Source organism: Hemitrygon akajei, chromosome 11 (genome assembly GCF_048418815.1).
Source record: "Hemitrygon akajei chromosome 11, sHemAka1.3, whole genome shotgun sequence".
NCBI lineage: Eukaryota > Metazoa > Chordata > Chondrichthyes > Myliobatiformes > Dasyatidae > Hemitrygon > Hemitrygon akajei.
Window position 1 is genome coordinate 160,558,100 of NC_133134.1, and position 20,181 is coordinate 160,578,280.

Consider the following 20,181-nt stretch of genomic DNA (forward strand, 5'->3'; position numbering starts at 1 on the left):
TTGTATGTCAGAATCTTGCAGCTTTTATTTACAGTTCTCTTCGCAAAGAAACATCCAGTGTACACAAAAAAATATTCTGCTTTTATACAACCTGTCCAAAAAGCTTTAACATATCACAGTATAAAGGGCGAGGCTAAGTGCAACAAACCCATTAAAAATAGAACAAACAGCAACGTTTACAGGGAAGTTTACAACACATTTTGCACAGTAATGCTAATGCTTATTTAAAACAGTTCAGAAACCATGTACAAAAAAAAGAGCACAATCAAAAGTGGTTATATATTTGGTTCTGCTTTCATTAAGGTTTACTCCATTCAACACACTGTGGTAAGTCCCTTCCCCAATTATTTTGAGCTTAGAGCTTTTGAAACGTCTCTTCAACCTGTATAAATGTCACTTTAGTAAATTCCTGGGAAATGAGGAAAAACCAGGATATTGCATCTGTTTTCTCGTTACCTTGATATTCTGAGGTTTAACTTTGTGAAGGTGCTGGCATCTTTGCACCTTGTTTCCATTTTTGCAGATGTTCCTATCACTAAGTATTCCTTAGTATTTTATCAATATGCTCAGATGCCAACAAAAATCTATTTACAAAAAAAAAGAGCTGAAATTGTGCTGTATGGTGCTCATGGGCCCAAAACATTGATACAAATTCCTGTTAATGTATCGTCAATGGTAACTCCGCAACACAGACAGATTATTCAGTCATAATTCTAACTATGCAAGTGGCAACCAAAGAGGACAGGAAAAAAAATAACTGAAAGAGCAAATAAGAACCTTCCTCACCCCTGCAAGGCACTACGACACTGGCTGGTTAATAAACTCCGTTTAGTTCCCATAAATGGGCCTTTTCAATGGACATAAGTTAGGTTGAGACCCTTTCCCTTCCCCTGCTACAGGGGTATTGTTTCTTTGAGGACGTTAACTTCTTATGCAACTTTTCGATTGGCCTAGATTGGATGAGGAGCTTGATAGCCTCCAAGGCTTTGGGGTACCACATCCAGTCTGAAACAAACTTCATGCCCGTGCGAGAGTGTGACCGTGCCAGGGACCGGTGCAGAGGATGCACGGGTGGGAAGGTTCGCGTTGCTGCTCTCAAGAGCCCAGGGGAACTACAACTCCTGCTTGCCGTTGCTACAGAGTCGGGTGGCTCTGTCGGCTCAGATAAGCTATTGTAGCCCATGATACGAGATAACCACGGGGCCATCTTTTCACCGAGTATGGAGAACAAATTTGAGGAAGTCTTCTCAGGACACGGGGCATCCAGGGCTGGTGACGGGTGGGGGAGGTCACCAACCAGACCTGCAGCTTGAACAGCGGGAGAACTGGAGGAACAGCAGCCTCGGTCACCAGCTGACCCTGAAAAGGGCAGCATTCCTCTGGCAGGGGAAGGCAAACTGCAACTAGATAAAGCTAGAGGTTGCACAGGAGGAGATGAAAATACCTCCCTTCTGATAACAAGACTAGCCATGAGGTTTTACAAAGGATTAAAAGGATCACTGCGATGTGGGATGTTGTAAAGTACATTTTGGACAGTAATGCATTTGCAATATAAATATCAGTGGAAAATACACAAAGCAAGCTGCAGTGTGGGTAAAAATATCTATTTGGTTTTGATCCTCTTTTACATTTTTACAGACAGGGGCTCCTTGGGGCCAGTTGCCACCACCGGTTGGACTGCTGCCAAGGCGAGTATTCACCTTGGACACAGTGAGAATCCAGGAGGGAGAATGGGGTATGGGCAGGGAAGAGTTAAAAGACTTTGCAGATTCAATGGTGGGTGGAGAAAGGCAGAGAGGGTTTGTCCAGATTAAAGACTCGGTGTTTCACCAGGCTAGTCTGTTGACTGAGGATCAAACCTAGAAGTCAAGCCCATCTTTTCTTCAGTATAATATACAAGAAATGGTCAGACCCAAGTTGTCCCTGTTCTTTGGGCTTCATTTACATCGAGCTCAGGGTCTTAGGCAAAGCAAAATTGGGGGGGGGACTCGTGTCACCTGTGTAAAAACGATGACCAGGAAGAGAAAGGAGTCATACACATCAGGAAAGCCAGGCAGTGAGGTAATGGTTGGAAGAACCATCTTTGGAATGGGAACTGCCCCCTCTCACCACTTCCTCAAAGCCGCTGCAGAACCATACCCTCCTGCAGGAGCTGATCGCGCCAGGGAATCTGAACAGGAACCGAGAGCCCCACACTGAATATCCCAACCTAGCAATGGAAGGCAACAGAACAAAGTATCACCCCCCTACCCCCCCTGCAGTCAAGTGACTGAATACACTTCCAGGGAAGTCCCCGATTCCAACCCGAAGTACAGAAGCCATCTCACATTCCTTTCATCTCCTTTAGACAGCAGATCCAAAGAGGAAAAAGAAAGTTTGCAGTGTACAGGGAAACGTTCCATCTAACTTTTAAATATTTTCAACATGGATGATTTGTGAATTCAGTAAAAGCAATGCAACATTATAGCTCTTCAAAATAGTTCACACGTGAACTCACGTGATTAATCTCACGTGTGAACTATTTTGAAGAGCTTTAATGTTCGAATTTAGAGAGCGCTGCCTTGGAATCAGAACAGAATTGCAGCCATGTTAACACTCCACACCTTGTAGCACAAGTAGAGGGAAGGGGAGTTCATTGGCACATGTCTAGACATTGGGTGCAGACAATCCAGCAAGAAACCACTTCCTAACCATAAAATTTAATCAGCTGCCAAAAGGCCAAGCCACAGCAAAGATAACTGAATTAAAGTCATTCTGTACAAGCAGCTAACGAGGAGCAGAAAGAGTTTGTATTTAATTTGCCCTTTTCAAATACTGGAGAGAAACAGATCCCTTTTCCTCGTTTATAAGGGAGGGTAATCAGAAACTCTCACAACAGATTTGTCTTAAATGAAATGTTGTGTTTAATCTCACACCAATCAGCAGCTCAGTTCAAGAGTTGCATTCTCTGAAGAGGTTTGCACATTACTTTCAAAGCACTGCCAAACTGTGTAAATAAGAAGAAAACAGTGACAGCCAACAGAGGAAGCCTCCAGCCTTTATCCTGACCTCTTCCCCCACCCTCCCAAAGCTTCCCTCACATTAACAACCTCACACGGGCAAAAATGCTACAAAATAAATTTAGTTCAGCAGCTGTAATGGAGGAAGTGGGGAGAAAGAACAGACTCTAGAAGTGGTCATAACCCCCATGGGATAAAAACGCTTGCCTTTTCTCAAAACTTGACTCAGCTGCAGCGCAGGTGTGTGTGGTTTATTTGTACATAGCTACCCCCCTCCCAATTCCCTTAACCCAGAGATGGAGAGAATGAGGGGGGAAAGCTTTCTTCCACACCTCCTTGAAGTCACAATGCCAAAAGCAGTGATAACCTTTATACAGAAAGTCCCTTTCAAGATCCTAGACAAGCAATTTTTGCTCATCCTTGAACAAATTATGAGCACCGATTCTAAATGAAGATATATGTTTTACAAAATATAAATTAATTCAGTATGAAATAACAAAAATTAAACTCCAAGAACTTAAAGACTGATACTCTCACCTCTGAGATCAAATGCCCATGTTTACTGGGCCAGTACTTTTTTTGCCTTAACTAGTAAATACGATTTGAATGTCACTATAAGGACTCACAATTTTCACAGAATATTTTGCAACCCCCTAGTGTGTTTTTATTTCCTTAAAGTACTTGACACAGGATCTGCAATCATATAGGGTGAAGTCTCCTGTGGGTTTTGAGACCGATTATTAAGGAAAGGTTAAAGCAATACATCTGTTGACAATAAGGCAATGTATTTCGTCTGCTTTCCAAAAGAAGGACGAGGAAAAACATGAACTGAAATTATCAGCCAGTGCTTTGAAGATAAAGATTTAATCCAGAATATTAAATAGCCAGCATGAATTGTGGAAAATGAATACTATTGCTAATTTAAGGACCACTTTTCAGTCAACTGGGAAGGGACTCGTGCTCTGGATGAAAACCAGGACCTGATAACGGTCTGACAACATAATTAAACAAACTCTTTAAATAGGGGAACCCCTGTTGGGATTGAATCAGACAAAAAACAAGGCCAAATCAATAGAATAAAAAAGAATGTATGCTCACGCACACTCAGACACACACACTCTCTACCTATTCTGTACCATCATGAAACCCAGATTAAGATCTTGCAAAGGGATTTAAAATTGAGGAAACTTATCATCCTCCATCAAGATTAATGGAAGAATTCAGCATCCCCCCCCACAAGGCAGTATCTGAAACAGTTTGTAACAGTCGTTCTACTTTTCTCTCCAGTGGAAGTAAACGTGTATTTTGAGATTTTAATCTGGGATCCTGAGTTTCTTTTATTTATCTCACTTTTTAAAAATAGAGAGACAATCCCAGTTAAAACAGTGTTTTTCTTTCTTTCAAACCTGTCACATTTGCACAGCCTCCCCTCTTGTCTCCTGGTTATATGTCAAAATAGGGTGGTCTCCCCATGTACGCTAATCACCTTCCCCGTAACCCCTCCTCAAAAGTGCAGTGGTGTTTCACCCTTGTCCCTCTGAAGACTGAAACACCTCTGTTGTTTACAGTTTTGAAGGAACCGTTCCAATCCAATCCAAATCTTGGTCCGGTTTTCTCCAAGAACAAGGCACCTTTTAAATTCTGAGCTGTGGAGAAATAAATTAACTTGCACATGGACTGAAAGTTCTCAAGTTTAGGATTTTAGGTAATTAACTCAGTGTTCAACACCTTGGACACAGTGCTCCTCCACCCCCAGACTCTTCCCAGATTCGAACCTTCATCGTGTACTCAGGGAACTGGAACCAGGAGTCAACAGCACTAAGGCATTGGACTGTGCTGCAAGCCCTGGGTCGCGATTAGAGGCAATATTTGTGCTTACGATGATTGTCCAGCCATTGGTACTGAGGGAAATTATTCTAAAGGGAGAGGGGAAGGACGAGCGAAGGGAAAAACAAACACATGCACCACTCGTGGAAGGGACCGCCCAACACTGACAGGCATGCTGATTTACTCTCGGTGTCCTGCCTGCTTCTCACAGGTCAGCTTTGACGAAGCTGGTGTCCAGGTGGACGATCAGCAGACGAATGAAGGACATCTCCTTCCGCGTGTTCTCAAAAATAACTCGCGGGTCGTCGGACTGGCAGCGCAAGCAGTTTGGGGCCATCACCATGGCGAGGTTGTTGACATCCATCTTGGTTTTGCTCACGTTAATTGGCTGTGCAAAGATCTGAAGCGAGAGACACATGTTTGTAACAGCTTCTTGTGATGTTAGCCTGATTTGTCACGTGTTCGGTGAAACATGCAGTGAAATGCGTCATGTGCCCCAAACGAAATCAGTGAGGATTGTGCTGAGGACAGACAGGAGCGTCAGCACTCCTCCGGCATCAACACAGCATGGCCACAACTCACTAACCCTAACCTGTACGGCTTTGAAACGTGGGAGGAAAGCCAGAATGATTAAACTCCTCACAGACATCGGCAGGAAGTCAACCCTGCTTGGTGATCTCCAGCACTGTAAAACGATTGTGCTAGCCACCACACTACCGTGCCACCCCAAATAACCCACCATCCAGAAATCTCGATAGATAGCTCACCTTCTGGTTCTCTAGGGAATGTACACCAATCTTCCTTCCAACATGTACCAAGTCCGTAAGATAAGGAACAGAATCAGGCCATTCGGCCATCGAGTTTGCCCCTCCATTCAATTATGGCTGATTATTTTTTCTCAACCTCATTCTCCCACCTTCTCCCCATAACCCCAAATCCCTCTGCCACTCAAGAGCCTATTCATCTCTGCCTTAAATACTGTACATCCAATGACTTGGATTCACAACCCTCTGGCTGAAGGATTCCCTCCGTTCCTCTGTCCTAAAAGGACATTGTTTTATTCAGATGCCGTGCCCTCAGATCCTAGACTCGCCCTCAAATCATTCTCTCTACGTCCACTCTTCCCCAGCTTTTCAGTATCCAGTAGGCTTCAATGAGACTCTACTCCGGTCCGTCCCCCCCCCCAACTCATCCTTCTGAACTCTGTCAAGGAGAGACCCAGACAGCAAACATCATCAGGAATCAAACCCATATCTTACAGCTGGCAGTATAAAATAACATGTTAAACATCCTTTCCACCACTTGTGAAGGCCAAGTCAGTGAAAGCACAGGGTACACCACCACCAGGAAGCTGCCTTCCAAGCCACACGCCATCCCGACTTGGAAATCTGTCACTGACGGAGGGACTCCCTCGCTAGTGGTATTGTGCCTATTGCCCATGCCTCAAGGACTGACCAGTGGTTTGACAACTCACCACTCTCCTCTGAAGGTCAGTCAGGGACGGGCAATTAAACACCTAATTTCACACCTGGAATATTGTGTTTAGTTCTGTTCACTTCATTCCATGAAGGAAGTGGAAGATATACAGAGTGTACGGAGGAGATTAACCAGGATGCTGCCTGGATTAGAGAGTGTGTCTTCTGAAGGGAGGTTGAGCAGCGAGGGCTTCTCTTTTTGGAGTGAAGGAGGATGAAAGATGACATGATAGAGATGTATAATAAGAGGCACGGATTGACTGGACAGCCAGACTTTTTTCCAGGGCAAAAATGGCTAACACAAGGGGGGCATAATTTTAAGGTGATTGGAGGAAAGTTAGTGGGGGGGGGGAGATGTCAGAGGTATTTTTTTTTTACACGCAGGGAATGGTAGGTGCGTGGAATACATCAGCAGATGTAGAGGCAGATATATCAGGGACAGTTAAAAGACTCTTAGGCATATGGATAGTAGGAAAATGGAGAGGAGTTAGTAGGTTCAAAGTTCAGCATAACATGATAGGCCGAAGGGTCTGTACTGTGCTCTTGTGTTTTATCTTAAACGCTGGCTCAGCCTGTGATGCCCAAATCTCTTAAATGAATATAAAAAGAAATGTTTGAACTGGTTGAAAAACTGCACGAAAGGTTAATTTGCTCATTCAGGTCATTTGGATGCCTTGGAAGCCACAGCCCCTCCCCTTTCTATATAGGCACTCCTCTATATCTTTACTTTCCAAAGTCTAGTAAACAGCATGGTAGTGTAGCACTATCACAGTGGCAGCGACCTGGGTTCGATTCCCGCCGCTGTCTGTAAGGAGCTTGTACGTTCTGCCCGTGACTGTATGGGTTTCCACCATATGGTTAATTGGTCACATGGGTGTAACGAGGCAGAGCGGCCTTTTTGGGCTAGGAAAGGCCTGTCACCATGCTGTATCTAAATAAAGTGAACACCTCCCTCCCTTTTAAATAATCAGATCTCCCTCTGCCCCTTCACATGACTATTTGTTGTGATTGGCTCCGTGAACCAGGCCATTTGGTCCATTATAAAATAAACCCATAATACAAAGGAGCAGAATTAGGCCAGTCAGCCCATCAATTCTGCTCCATCATGGCTGATTTATTTTACCTCTCAATCCCATTCTTCTGCCCTCTCCCCGCAACCTTTGACGCCCCGACTAATCAAGAACCCTTTAACCTCTGCTTTGAATATACCCAGTGGCTTGCTCTATGAGACAGCTTCCCAGTCAGACCCACCATAAAAGGCAATTGTCCCTTCTGGAAGAAACTTAGCAGATGGTATTGACTGTCCACCCCCGTTTGGAAATGCATCAGCAAATGGCCTCTCTATGTTGATTGATTCCAGTGAACCCACCCCCATGTTTTGGATTTTCAGTTGCAAGCTCTGCCCTGGTTATTGGGAGGGTTTACACACACACCTGTAGAAAGTGGATGAGGTAACCAAGGACAAGGCGATTTATTTCCGGCAGAGAGGCGACGACAGCGACAGCAGCCTCGGGATTCTCGTAGTTGTTGACGCACTGTGGGTAGAACTTCTGCGGGATCAGAGGCTCCTCCAGCTCACGGTACCACAGCTTGAGCAGGGAGGCTGCAGAGGAGAGTGACAAAAGAAACACACACAATGAGAAAAGGCCACTTACCATCCGGCTGGCGAACGGGAACTACGAGAAAAGGAACATTTACTGTTAAATACCATTTTGGTTACGTTCTCTCTCAAAGTTGAAATTTCTTGAAGTTACCTTACCAGGGGTCTGTCGTGAGACCAGTATGCAAGTGCCCACACGACAGCATCAACACCTTCTTAGAAATTACACAGATGTAACCAAATAATGCCAAATGCCAAAAAAAAAAGTTTTGGCATGTCACCAAAACCTTTGCCAATCTTCTATGGATGTACAGTAGAGAGAATCCCAACTGGTCACATCACAGCCTGGTACGGAAACGCCAAGGCCCAGGAATGGAAAAGTGCACAAACAGTGATCGATACAGCCCAGTCCATCACACAGGTAAACCCTCCTCACCACTGAGCACATCTACAAGGAGCACTGCCTCAAGAAAGTATCATCCATCGTCAAGAACCCCCACCATACAGGGCATGTCCTCTTCTCACTACTACCATCGGGCAGAAAGTACAGGAACCTTAGGTCCCACACCACAAGTTCAGGAACAGTTATTACCCCTCAACCATCAGGCTCCTGAATTTCTGTGGTTAACCACAATCACCATTACTCTGAATTAATTCTACGACTACAGACTGACCGTCAAGGACTCTTTACAACTCATGTTCTCAGTTTTATTTTTATTTGTACAGTTTGTCTTCTTTTGCATTGTTTGCGTTTATATATTGTTTTTCATAAAATGCAATTGTATTTTTTTCCCTTATAAATGCCTGCAAGTACATGATCCTCAAAGTAGTATATGGTAACAGATATACTTTGATAATACACTTAGTTTGATCTTTTATGGTTCATTAGACTGTCATAAAGACATTGCATGAAACCAAGCCCTTCAGCCCATTGAGTCAGTGCCAACCACTTAGATCAGGGGTTCCCAACCTTTTTTATCATATGGACCCCTACTACTAACAGAGGGGTCCATGGACCCCAGGTTGGAAACCCCTGATTTAGACCAATCCTACAATAGGTAATCCAGTTTTTCCCTTGTATTCCCATCAATTCTCCCCAAGACACTACCAGTCAACTGCACACCGGGGTAACATACGGCAGCCAATTTATCTAACCACGCGCACATCTTTGGGACGGGGAATTACGAGTGCCAAAACTATTTTGATCCTGAAGAGTCTTTTCACAAAAACAGGTACTGGATGGGAGGGAGGAAGGAAGAAGCTCATTCCCACAGCACCTCCCCTCATGACAATGGAACACTATGAAGCATTACGATGGACTTGTCTCTGATCGTGGGGTTATTTTTTGCACTTAAGTCTTGTTTTGCATCATCATTTTCATAAATGTCTCTGTGTTCTGTGTGTTGTCAGTATCTATGTGCTTGTGATGCTGCTCCAAGCAATTCTTTCATTGTACCTCCACCTCACCTACTTATACACAGACCAGGGACCATTACAGCATAGGGCAGGCCGTCTGGCCCACGATGTTGTGCCAACCTTTTAACCAATTCCAAGATCAATCTAACACAGGGATTCCCAACCTGGGGCCCATGGACCGCTTGACTTAATGGCATCGGCACGTGGCATTAAAGAAGTTTGGGAACTAACTTTTCCCTCCCTCAAAGCCCTCCACTTTAATTTCATCCATAAACTCAATGTTAAAGCATATGCTGACAAACTTCTCTCTCGTTCTCTCTACTTTTCTGCAGATGTGCTGGTGTATACAAACGTTTTGCTGCAAGATCAATGATTAGGATGGTAAAGGATAGTCTAGAGTCTCTCTCTCTCTCTCTCTCTCTCTCTCACACACACACACAAAATTCTGGAGGAACTCAGCAGGTCAGGCAGCGTCTATGGGGAGGAATCAACAGTTTGCATTGCAGGCAGAGATCCATCAGAATCAGGTTCATTATTTATTGAGATACTCCGTGGAATAGGCCCTTCCAGCCCTTCAAGCCGTGCTGCCCAGCAACCCCCGATTTAACCCAAGCTTAGTCACAGGACAATTTACAATAACCAATTAACCTACCAACCAGTACGTCTTTGGAGAGTGGGAGGAACCGGAGCACCCAGAGGAAACTGACGTGGTCACAGGGAGAATGTACAATCTCTTTACAGGCAGCGGCAGGAATTGAACCCAGGATGAAGTGTTGCACTAACCACTATGCTACTGTGCTGATGTATATCGCAAACTTTTGTTTGGTGGCAGCAGTGCAGTGCGATACACAAAATATACTATACTTCATTAGTGGTTTGAAGAGATTTGGCACGTCAACAAATACACTCAAGAACTTCTATAGACGCACCGTGAAGAGCATTCTGACAGGTTGCATCACTGTCTGGTTTGCAGGTGGGGGGGGGGGGGGGGGCTTCTGCACAGGACCAAAAGAAGCTGCAGAGGGTTGTAAATCTAGTCAGCTCCATCTTGGGCACTAGCCTAAAAAGTACCCAGGCCATCTTAAAGGAGCGGTGTCTCAGAAAGGCAGCGTCCATTATTAAAGACCTCCAGCACCCAGAGCATGCCCTTTTCTCACTGTTATCATCAGGTAGGAGGTACAGAAGCCTGAAGGCACACACTCAGCGATTCAGGAACAGCTTCTTCCCCTCTGCCACCTGATTCCTGAATGAACATTGAACCCATGAACACTACCTCACTTTTTAAAATATATATTATTTCTGGGGGGTTTTTTGCACAGTTTTTAATCTATTCAATATACATAACTAATTGATTTACTTTTTCATTTATTATTATTTTCTTTTTCTATATTATGTATTGCATTGAACTGCTACTGCTAAGTTACCAAATTTCACGACACATGACGGTGATAATAAACCCGATTCTGAATTACAATAAACTATAACATTAAATAAATAGTTAAAAAAAGAGCAAAAATAGTGAGATAGTGCTCATGGGTTCATGGACTGGTCAGAAATCTGATGGCAGAGGGAAAGAATCTGTTCCTAAAATGTTGAATGTGCATCTTTAGGTTCTTTTACCTCTTCTGTGATGGTAATACTGAGAACTGGGCGGTGTGGGTCCTCAATGATGGATGCTGCCTTTACTCTGCAGCTTTTCCTGAGCTGAGTCTTGATGAAGGTCTCAGCTCAAAATGTCAACCATTTATTCCTCTCCCTAGATGCTGCCTGACCTGCTGAGTTCTTCCAGCATTTTTTGGTTGCTGCTCTGGATTTCCAGCATCTGCAGAATCTCTTGGGCCACTGCTGAGGGGAAATAGCTGGTGCCCTTGCTGAGTGAGTTACCTTACCTTAGAACGACTTATCACCATCTCTGCTCTCAATATGCCCCCCCCCCCCCCGTTAAGCTGGAAAGGAATTCCTTCCCCCTCCTAAGAAACCAGAGACCACACTGGGAGTGGTTAGCCAGCTGCCAATGAGGGTGGCACGGCAGCTTCACAGTTTTACAGTAAGACCAGGGTTCAATTCCCGCTGCTGCCTGTCAGGAGTTTAGACGTTCTTCCTGTGGCCACGTGGGTTTCCTCCGGATACTCCAGTTTCCTCCCACATTCCAAAGATGTACAGGTTGGATTTAGTAAGTTGTGGGCATGCCATATTAGCTCCAGAAGCGTAGTGACCCCGGGACAAACCTCCTCCGGGTCTGTATTCAGAATCTCAGACTGAAAGAAATCGAGCCTCAAACTTTGGACCTGCATTTGCAAGTAAAGCACTTTTACAAGGTAAACGCATACGATCAGCAGGATCCCTTTCCTGAACGACACAGGCGAACCGACAGGGCTGTTATAATCAGAGGCACTTCTGTCCCTGTGAACTAACCACCGGATCTCGCCGAATTCATCTTCACCTCTTGTCCTGCTCTGCATGAGATTCAACCTCTGAACAGCTGTTACGAAGACATTTAACAATTTGCTAATGGAGTGGGTAAAACATGGCAGGAACCAGGTGTGAAAATCAAATATTGGAAGTACTCAACAGCTCAGGGTGCATTTGTGGAGAGAGGCACAGGGAATTACATCAGAGCAAATGGATCAGGAAGTTTAATCATACAATACCATGCAGTATCTATACCCACCACAAGAGGGCTCTTGTGCATCAAATATTCAGACAATATCCATTGGATTATTTGAGTGTTCCTCAGTAGACGCTCAAGTAAGCTAGTTAATTATTGTCACATATACCAAGGTACAGTGAAAAACTTGCCTTGCATACCGTTCATACAAATCCATTCATTACAACAGTGCACTGAGGTCGTACAAGAGAAAACAGAGTCATAGAGCACTATAACAAAGGAACAGGCCCTTCAGTCCATCTAGTCTGTGGCAACCTTCTGCTTAGTTCCATCTGCCTGCACCTGGTCCATAGCCCTCCATACCTACCTCACCTGTGTACTTATTCAAACTTCTCTGAAACTCTGCATCCCACCACTTCCACTGGCAGCTCATTCCACACTCGCACCACCCAAAGGGGGAAGAAGTTTCCCCTCAAGCTCCCAATAAGTATTTCACCTTTCACCCTACACCTATGACATGTAGTTCTAGACTCACCCAACCTCGGGGGAGAAAGCCTAGAACAATGCCCCTCATTCTCCGACACTCTGGGGATTGAAGTTCTGATCTATCAGACTTCCCCCCTCTAACACAGGTTCTCCAGTCCTGGAACATCCTTGGAGATTTTCTCTGTACTCTTTCAAGCTTATGGAAAACAGAGCTTGAAAGAGCGCAGACAATAAAGTGTTAATGGTTACAGAGAAAGTGCAGTGCAGGTAAATCTTAGAGGCCTAGAACTTAGACTAAAAAGAGAGTAGAATGGCTGTAACTGGAGTAATGAGAAGAGCTACAGAGAGCAGCTTGCAACAGCTCTACCAGACGAACACACATAAGCAGGTCAGGCAGCATCTGCCAAGGGAAATGAATAGTTGACATTTCCAGTCCTGGTGAAGGGTCCCAGCCCCAAAATGTCGACTGCTCGTATGGTAGCGTAGTGGTTAGCGCAACACTTTACAGTACAGGTGACCCGGGTTCAATTCCTGCCGCTGCCTTTAAGGAGTTTGTACGTTCTCCCCGTGACCGCGTAGGTTTCCTCTTGGTGCTCCAGTTTCCTCCCACAGTCCACAGATGGACTGGATGGTAGGTAAATTGATCAGGCAAAATTGTCCTGTGATTAGGCTATCATTAAATCAGGGGGTTGCCGGGTGGCATGGCCCAAAAGGTCAGTTTTACAGTGCATCTCTAAGTAAAATACAAAAAAATTCTTCATAGATGCTGACTGACCTGCTGAGTTCCTCCAGCATTAATAACTCTTCCAGCAGCTGCAGAATCTCTTAAGTCTACCAGACTTACAAACCATGGAATTATTGGAAACACCAACACAGGAGCAGGCCGCTCAGCCCTTTGAGACTGTTCCGAATTATCTTTTGAGTGGACGACACGCAGGCCCTTACCTGGTATGTGGGGGTCAGCAAGATTGTCTGGGATTCTCCACTGATCAACCTGTAGTTTCAGTGCATTTACTTCATCAATATCTCCAGGCACTCTGCAAACAGAGAGAGCGATAGAGAGAGAGAGTACACTTTAATTTGTGCTGAAATAATGTTCCACGTAGTAAGAGATTAAACATTCGAGCTGCATGCAAAGAACTAAGAAAAACAAATAAGGCTATTCTCCACAATATAAAAATGAAATCACGTACCAGTAGCCTTAAGAGCAGCTTCTGTCTCACTGTAACAAGACTCTTGAACTATAAATGGGCATCTCAAACAATAAAGTGGACTCCTGACCTCACAATTTACCTCGTTATGATCTTGCATTTCATTGTTTACTTACAATGGACTTTTACACGTTTTTGTGCCTTGTTACTGTTTTACCTTGTTCTGCCACAGTGCACTGTGTAATGATTTGATCCATATGAACAGTATGTAAGACAAGCTTTCCACTGCATATTTGTCGGCATTATCATTATCTGCTGTGTCATATGAACTGAGAGATCACGGTCTTCCATTTGCCTTTCATCTGATTCTTTTCTCTATCCACGACCATGATTGGTCTTGGCAAATTTTTCTGCAGAAGTGGTTTGCCATTGCCTTCTTCTGGGCAGTGTCTTTACAAGATGGGTGACCCCAGCTATTATCAAAACCCTTCAGAGATTGTCTGCTTGGCGTCGGTGGTCACATAACCTGGACTTGTGATATGCACCGGCTGCACATATGACCATCCACCACCTGCTCCCATGACTTCACATGACCCTGATCTGGAATGGGGGGGGGGGGGGGGGGCTAAGCACCTTTCCCAAGGGTGACCCAGAGGGAAGGAGTGCCTTACAGCTCCTTTGATAAAGATATTTCTCCACACCACTACCCATGCATATCAGTACGTATATAAAAGTCAATGTCATACAGTCAATGATCGTACAGTGTCAACTTCAGAGAGACGGCACGGGGTCAGCGCCGGGGGGGGCGGCACGGGGTCAGCCCCGGGGGAGACGGCACGGGGTCAGCCCTGGGGGGGGGGGGGGGGGGGGGCGGCACGGGGTCAGCCCCGGGGGGGGGGGGGGGGCGGCACGGGGTCAGCGCCGGGGGGGGGGGCGGCACGGGGCCAGCGCCGGGGGGGGGGGGCGGCACGGGGTCAGCGCCGGGGGAGGCGGCACGGGGTCAGCGCCGGGGGAGGCGGCACGGGGTCAGCGCCCGGGGAGACGGCACGGGGTCAGCGCCGGGGAGACGGCACGGGGCCAGCCCCGGGGGAGGCGGCACGGGGTCAGCGCCGGGGGAGGCGGCACGGGGCCAGCCCCGGGGGAGGCGGCACGGGGTCAGCGCCGGGGGAGGCGGCACGGGGCCAGCCCCGGGGGAGGCGGCACGGGGCCAGCCCCGGGGGAGGCGGCACGGGGTCAGCGCCGGGGGAGGCGGCACGGGGCCAGCCCCGGGGGAGGCGGCACGGGGCCAGCGCCGGGGGAGGCGGCACGGGGCCAGCCCCGGGGGAGGCGGCACGGGGCCAGCCCCGGGGGAGGCGGCACGGGGCCAGCGCCGGGGGAGGCGGCACGGGGTCAGCGCCGGGGAGACGGCACGGGGTCAGCGCCGGGGGAGGCGGCACGGGGTCAGCGCCGGGGGAGACGGCACGGGGTCAGCGCCGGGGAGGCGGCACGGGGTCAGCGCCGGGGGAGGCGGCACGGGGTCAGCGCCGGGGGAGGCGGCACGGGGTCAGCGCCGGGGGAGGCGGCACGGGGTCAGCGCCGGGGGAGGCGGCACGGGGTCAGCGCCGGGGGAGGCGGCACGGGGTCAGCCCCGGGGGAGGCGGCACGGGGCCAGCGCCGGGGGAGGCGGCACGGGGTCAGCGCCGGGGGAGGCGGCACGGGGCCAGCCCCGGGGGAGGCGGCACGGGGCCAGCGCCGGGGGAGGCGGCACGGGGTCAGCGCCGGGGGAGGCGGCACGGGGCCAGCCCCGGGGGAGGCGGCACGGGGCCAGCCCCGGGGGAGGCGGCACGGGGCCAGCGCCGGGGGAGGCGGCACGGGGTCAGCCCCGGGGGAGGCGGCACGGGGTCAGCCCCGGGGAGACGGTACGGGGTCAGCGTCGGGGGAGACGGCACGGGGTCGGCCCCCGGGGAGGCGGCACGGGGTCAGCGCCGGGGAGGCGGCACGGGGTCAGCGCCGGGGAGACGGCACGGGGTCAGCGCCGGGGAGGCGGCACGGGGTCAGCGCCGGGGAGGCGGCACGGGGTCAGCGCCGGGGAGGCGGCACGGGGTCAGCGCCGGGGGAGGCGGCACGGGGTCAGCGCCGGGGAGGCGGCACGGGGTCAGCGCCGGGGAGGCGGCACGGGGTCAGCGCCGGGGGAGACGGCACGGGGTCAGCGCCGGGGGAGACGGCACGGGGTCAGCGCCGGGGGAGACGGCACGGGGTCAGCGCCGGGGGAGGCGGCACGGGGTCAGTGCCGGGGAGGCAGAGCTGAGAGGGAACAGTGAGCAAAAGGAAAGCCAGCAAGCTTGGATATAAAACCAGAAGGTTGTACAATGGGATTTCTAAGCGGTCAGATCGTGAATTGTTGGAGATTTATTGTGATCTGAGGCCGGAGGGTTGGTGTGGGGATGGGGAGTGATGGGAGTTCACTTGCCATGAGAACCATACAGTGCTGCGTTGATTGGGAGTGGATAGGAGTGTGGCCCACAAGCCATGGTGGAGGCACAAAAAAATTCTGCAGCTCCTACAGGAGATAAGGACATCAGTGACGACGGTGCTGCACTGTAACTGCTGGAGCGAGATAGCTGAGTGTCTTCACCGATCGAAGCTTGCCAACACTGCAAGCGTTACCACACACAGGTTGATTTGAAGTTTACTAAGCACTGCAATACCACTCCCAGCTCTGTGATTGTTAACATTGGGACATTCAAACCATTTGCTGGCTTCCTGTCCCAGGTCACCAACAGCTAATATTAGACATCCTGAGTGGAAATTTCATTGCACTCATAAAGGAAGTCGAGGGTGCAGACCGTTCTCTTCCCAAGAAAAATAAACAGGAGGAGGAATTTCAATTAACTGAGCACTGCACTGAAGAGACCAGTTCCAGTTATGACTTGCTTGACAGCCATGATGAGACCAAAGTCAAGTTGGAGGAGCAACACCACAGACTGGGTAGTCTTCAACTTCAAGGCATGGATCTCGATTTCTCCAAACTGTGGTAATTTCTCCCTCCTCCATTCCCCATTATGGATCCTCTTTCACCCTTCTCCTCAGGTGCCTATCACATCCCTCTGGTTCTCCTCCTCCCCTTTCTTCCATAGTCTACTGTCCTCCACTTCTTCAACTCTTCCAGCTACATAGTTCATCCACCCCCTACCCACCCTCCCCCTCACCTGGTTTTACCCATCACCTGCTTACCAGCTTCTTCCACCCCGCCCCCCTTCCTTTCCAGTCCTGATGAAGGGTCTCGGCCCAAAACACTGACTGTTCATTTCCCTCCATAGATGCTGCCTGACCTGCTGAGTTCCTCCAGTATTTTACATGTGTTGCTCAGATTTCCAGCATCTGCAGATACAAAGCTTGTACTAGCTTTTTAAAGATCTTTCCAATTAGCTCCATTCTCTTGTGCTTTGCTGCATCTTTGCGATTTATGCTCCAACATTTCCTCCTCTTTGTTCTGCTGGGGCACTGCTGGCAGGTGCGTAGGAGATTACAATTATCCTTCAAGTGTTGGTATTGAGGGTAAAATCACCCCAAATCTCTCTCCTCTATAACAGTTGCAGAGGACGTTGAGAGGTTATTGTTTCCATCTGGTCTGTGGTCTTGGGACAAGGGAGTGAGATAAGGGTAAATTCCTTTCACTCCAAGGGTTTTAAGTGTTTGCAATTCTGACGAGGAGTTGCTCAAACATAAGATACATTCAAAGGTTAGATGATAGAACTTTGGACCCTGGGGATGGGGATTGGATAGGAAAGCCATGACTTTACTGAACACAAAAGAGATTGCAAATGCTGGTATCCATTCAGGGGATTGAATAGCATTTGTTTTGGGGAAGAACTGTCCTGATGCAGGGTTTCAACGCAAATATTGAGAATGCCTTTTCCCTCTCACTGACGCTGGTCTAGTTATTGACTGTTCGATGATCTTACTGAATGCTGGGGCAGGTTTGAGGAGCCTGCATCCCACACAGTCATTTCCATTTAGTGAATACTCAATCACAAAAAAGACATGACAGCAGCTACGCTTCAATCGGACTCTGAGGAGATTAGGCAAGGACTCCATGCAGATTTCTACCGATGGTGTGTGGAGAGCATTCAGACTCATCGCATCACCGTCTGGTGTGGAGGCTGCAGACTCAGCCAGATCCACTGTGGACACAAGCTTCCCCACCATCGTGGGCATCTTCAAAAGGCAGTGCCTCAATCCAGGAGGTCCCTCACCATCCGGAACATTCCAGTTTCCCATTGCTACCATTACCGATGAGGTACCGCAGCCTGAAGAGCCGGACTCAATGTTTTAGGAACAGTGCTCTCCACTCCGCCGTCAGCTTCCTGAACGGTCCATGAACACTTCCTCACTATTCCTCTTCCACACTATTTATTTGTTTTTTCTTGTAACTTATAGTAATCGTTTTTTTGTCTTGTACAATTTAGCTATCACAAAGCAAATTTCATGACATCTGCCAATGATAATAAACCTGATTGTGAGACATTACAACCAACTCAAAAATCCTAATCCAAAAGTGACCACCTTAAACACACCGCTCAAGACCCAGAATCCCTGTCAGGCTTGGACGTTACGATAGGAGGGGATGAGAATTACATTTCTGTGAAAGAAAGTTTCAGTTCTGGGTCTCTCAGCCCAATCTTTGGCTGAAATAGGTGGAAGGGCAAGTAGTTTTGAGGAAGTAGAGAGACTACAGAAGGACTTAGAAAAATTAGGAGAATTGGCAAAGAAATGGCAGATGGAATACAGTCCCGGGAAGTTTATGGTCTTGCACTTTGGTGAAAGAAATCAAAGGGTTGATTATTCTCTAAATGGAGAAAATGATACCAAAAATTGAGCTGCAAAGGGACTTGGGAATCATCATGCAGGATTCCCTAAAGATTAATTTGCAGGTTGAGTCTGTGGTGAGGAAGGCAAATGCAATGTTAGCATTCATTTCAAGAGGACTAGAATATAAAAGCACTTTGGAGTACTGTGAGCAGGTTTGGGCCCCTTAGAAAAGATGTGATGACACTGGAGAGGCTTCAAAGGAGGCTCACGAAAATGATTCTAGATTTGAACGGCTTGTTATATGAAGAGCATATGATGGTTCTGGACTTGTACTCGCTGGAATTCAGAAGAATGAGTGGTGACATAATTGAAACCTATTGAATGGTGAAAGACCTTGAAAGAGTGGATGTGGAGAGCATGTTTCCTATGGTGGGAGGGTCTAGAACCAGAGGACACAGCCTCAAAATTGAGGGGTGTCCTTTCAGAATGGAGATGAGGAGGAATTTCTTCAGCCAGCATGGTAAATCTGTAGAATTCTTTGCCACAGGCAACTATGGAGATTGAGTCTTTAAATCAGAGGTTGATAGATTCTTATTTGGTCAGGGCATGAAGGGATATAGGGAGAAGGCAAGAGATTGGGACTTAGAGGAAAAATGGATCAGCCATGATGAAATGGTGCAGCACATTAGATTGGCCAAAATGGCCTAATTCTGCTCCTATATCTTATTGTCTTACGGAAATGGGTGCTACTGAAGTTTTATTTTGTTCTCAATATCCCAGATTTTGTCATCTTTGACTTTGGACACCATGGTAGCTTAGTGGTTAGCGTGACACTATTACAGCTCGGGGAACTCCGGAGCTTGCAGTTCGATTCCAGTGCCGTCTGTAAGGAGTCTTCCCTGTGGAATGCTTGGGTTTTCCCCAGATACTCCAGTTTCCTCCCAGAGTCCAAAGACGTACTGGGCAGGTTAACCGGTTATTATAAATTGTCCTGTGATTAGGCTAGGGTTAAATCGGTTGTTGGGGATTGCAGGGAACTTAAAGGGCCGGAAGGGCCTATTCCTCACTATATTTCAGATAAATAAGTAAACAGCGTGTGCAAACATCTGCTTTGGATAAGCCACAACTTGACATCATGTGTCTCCCTTGTTGCCTTTCTACAGCTGAAGACACAAGTGTAGCTTTATGACATTTACCTGCAAAGGATCAAAATTTGCAAAGGTCTTTCAATAAATCAGTGGACCATTTTCATTTAGATCCCTTCAGTGGGGGGGGGGGGGGGGGGGGGGAGTATTCCATGACATAATGCAACCACCCAAGCACAGACTTACCTGAAGATACCTTCAACCTGCGCACCACCCAATCCCAAAACTTTATTGGACAGATGGGTTTGAACCCAGGGCAGCTTCTTCTCTGGATAGCGCTCACGTTGTCTTTCCATAATCTCTTCCAGGGAGCTGCCAAACATGGAAGGGGTCAGGATAGCGTTTTTTGCATGGTGGATTTCCTCAATGGTTGGTTTCCTCAGGCCCTGTCAGTTGAGAAAAAATCCTTTCAGTCCAGTCAATACAGAACTCCGTAACAATAAGCCCTTTTTCCTTTCTGTTCATGGATAACACCTCCACCCCACCCCAAGCACTATCATACATCAGAACACCCCTGCTGCTCAAGACAACTTTTTTTCCACTGAGCATGGGCGAGACTAGAACGAGAGGTCATGGGTTAAGGGTGAAAAGTGAAATGCTTAAGGGGAACATGAGGGGAAACTTCTTCACTGAGACTGTGGCGAGGGTGTGGAAGGAGCTGCCAGCGGAAGTGGTGAATGCAG

The 20,181-nt window shown here is 47.8% G+C and overlaps 1 protein-coding gene across 4 annotated transcripts in view; it reads right to left on the reverse strand.

Moving 5' to 3' along the window:
• arhgap46b (Rho GTPase activating protein 46b) overlaps positions 1 to 20,181 on the reverse strand; it is a 208,385-nt gene continuing 188,204 nt past the window's right edge. For all 4 annotated transcript variants that reach the window (XM_073062090.1, XM_073062089.1, XM_073062091.1 and 1 more), the window contains 4 exons: positions 19,685 to 19,884; positions 13,357 to 13,448; positions 7,735 to 7,904; positions 1 to 5,226 (listed from right to left, as the gene is read on the reverse strand). In XM_073062090.1, the coding sequence (XP_072918191.1) occupies positions 5,032 to 5,226; positions 7,735 to 7,904; positions 13,357 to 13,448; positions 19,685 to 19,884 (657 nt within the window). In that variant the 3' untranslated portion in view covers positions 1 to 5,031. The remainder of the gene's footprint in view (positions 5,227 to 7,734; positions 7,905 to 13,356; positions 13,449 to 19,684; positions 19,885 to 20,181) is intronic.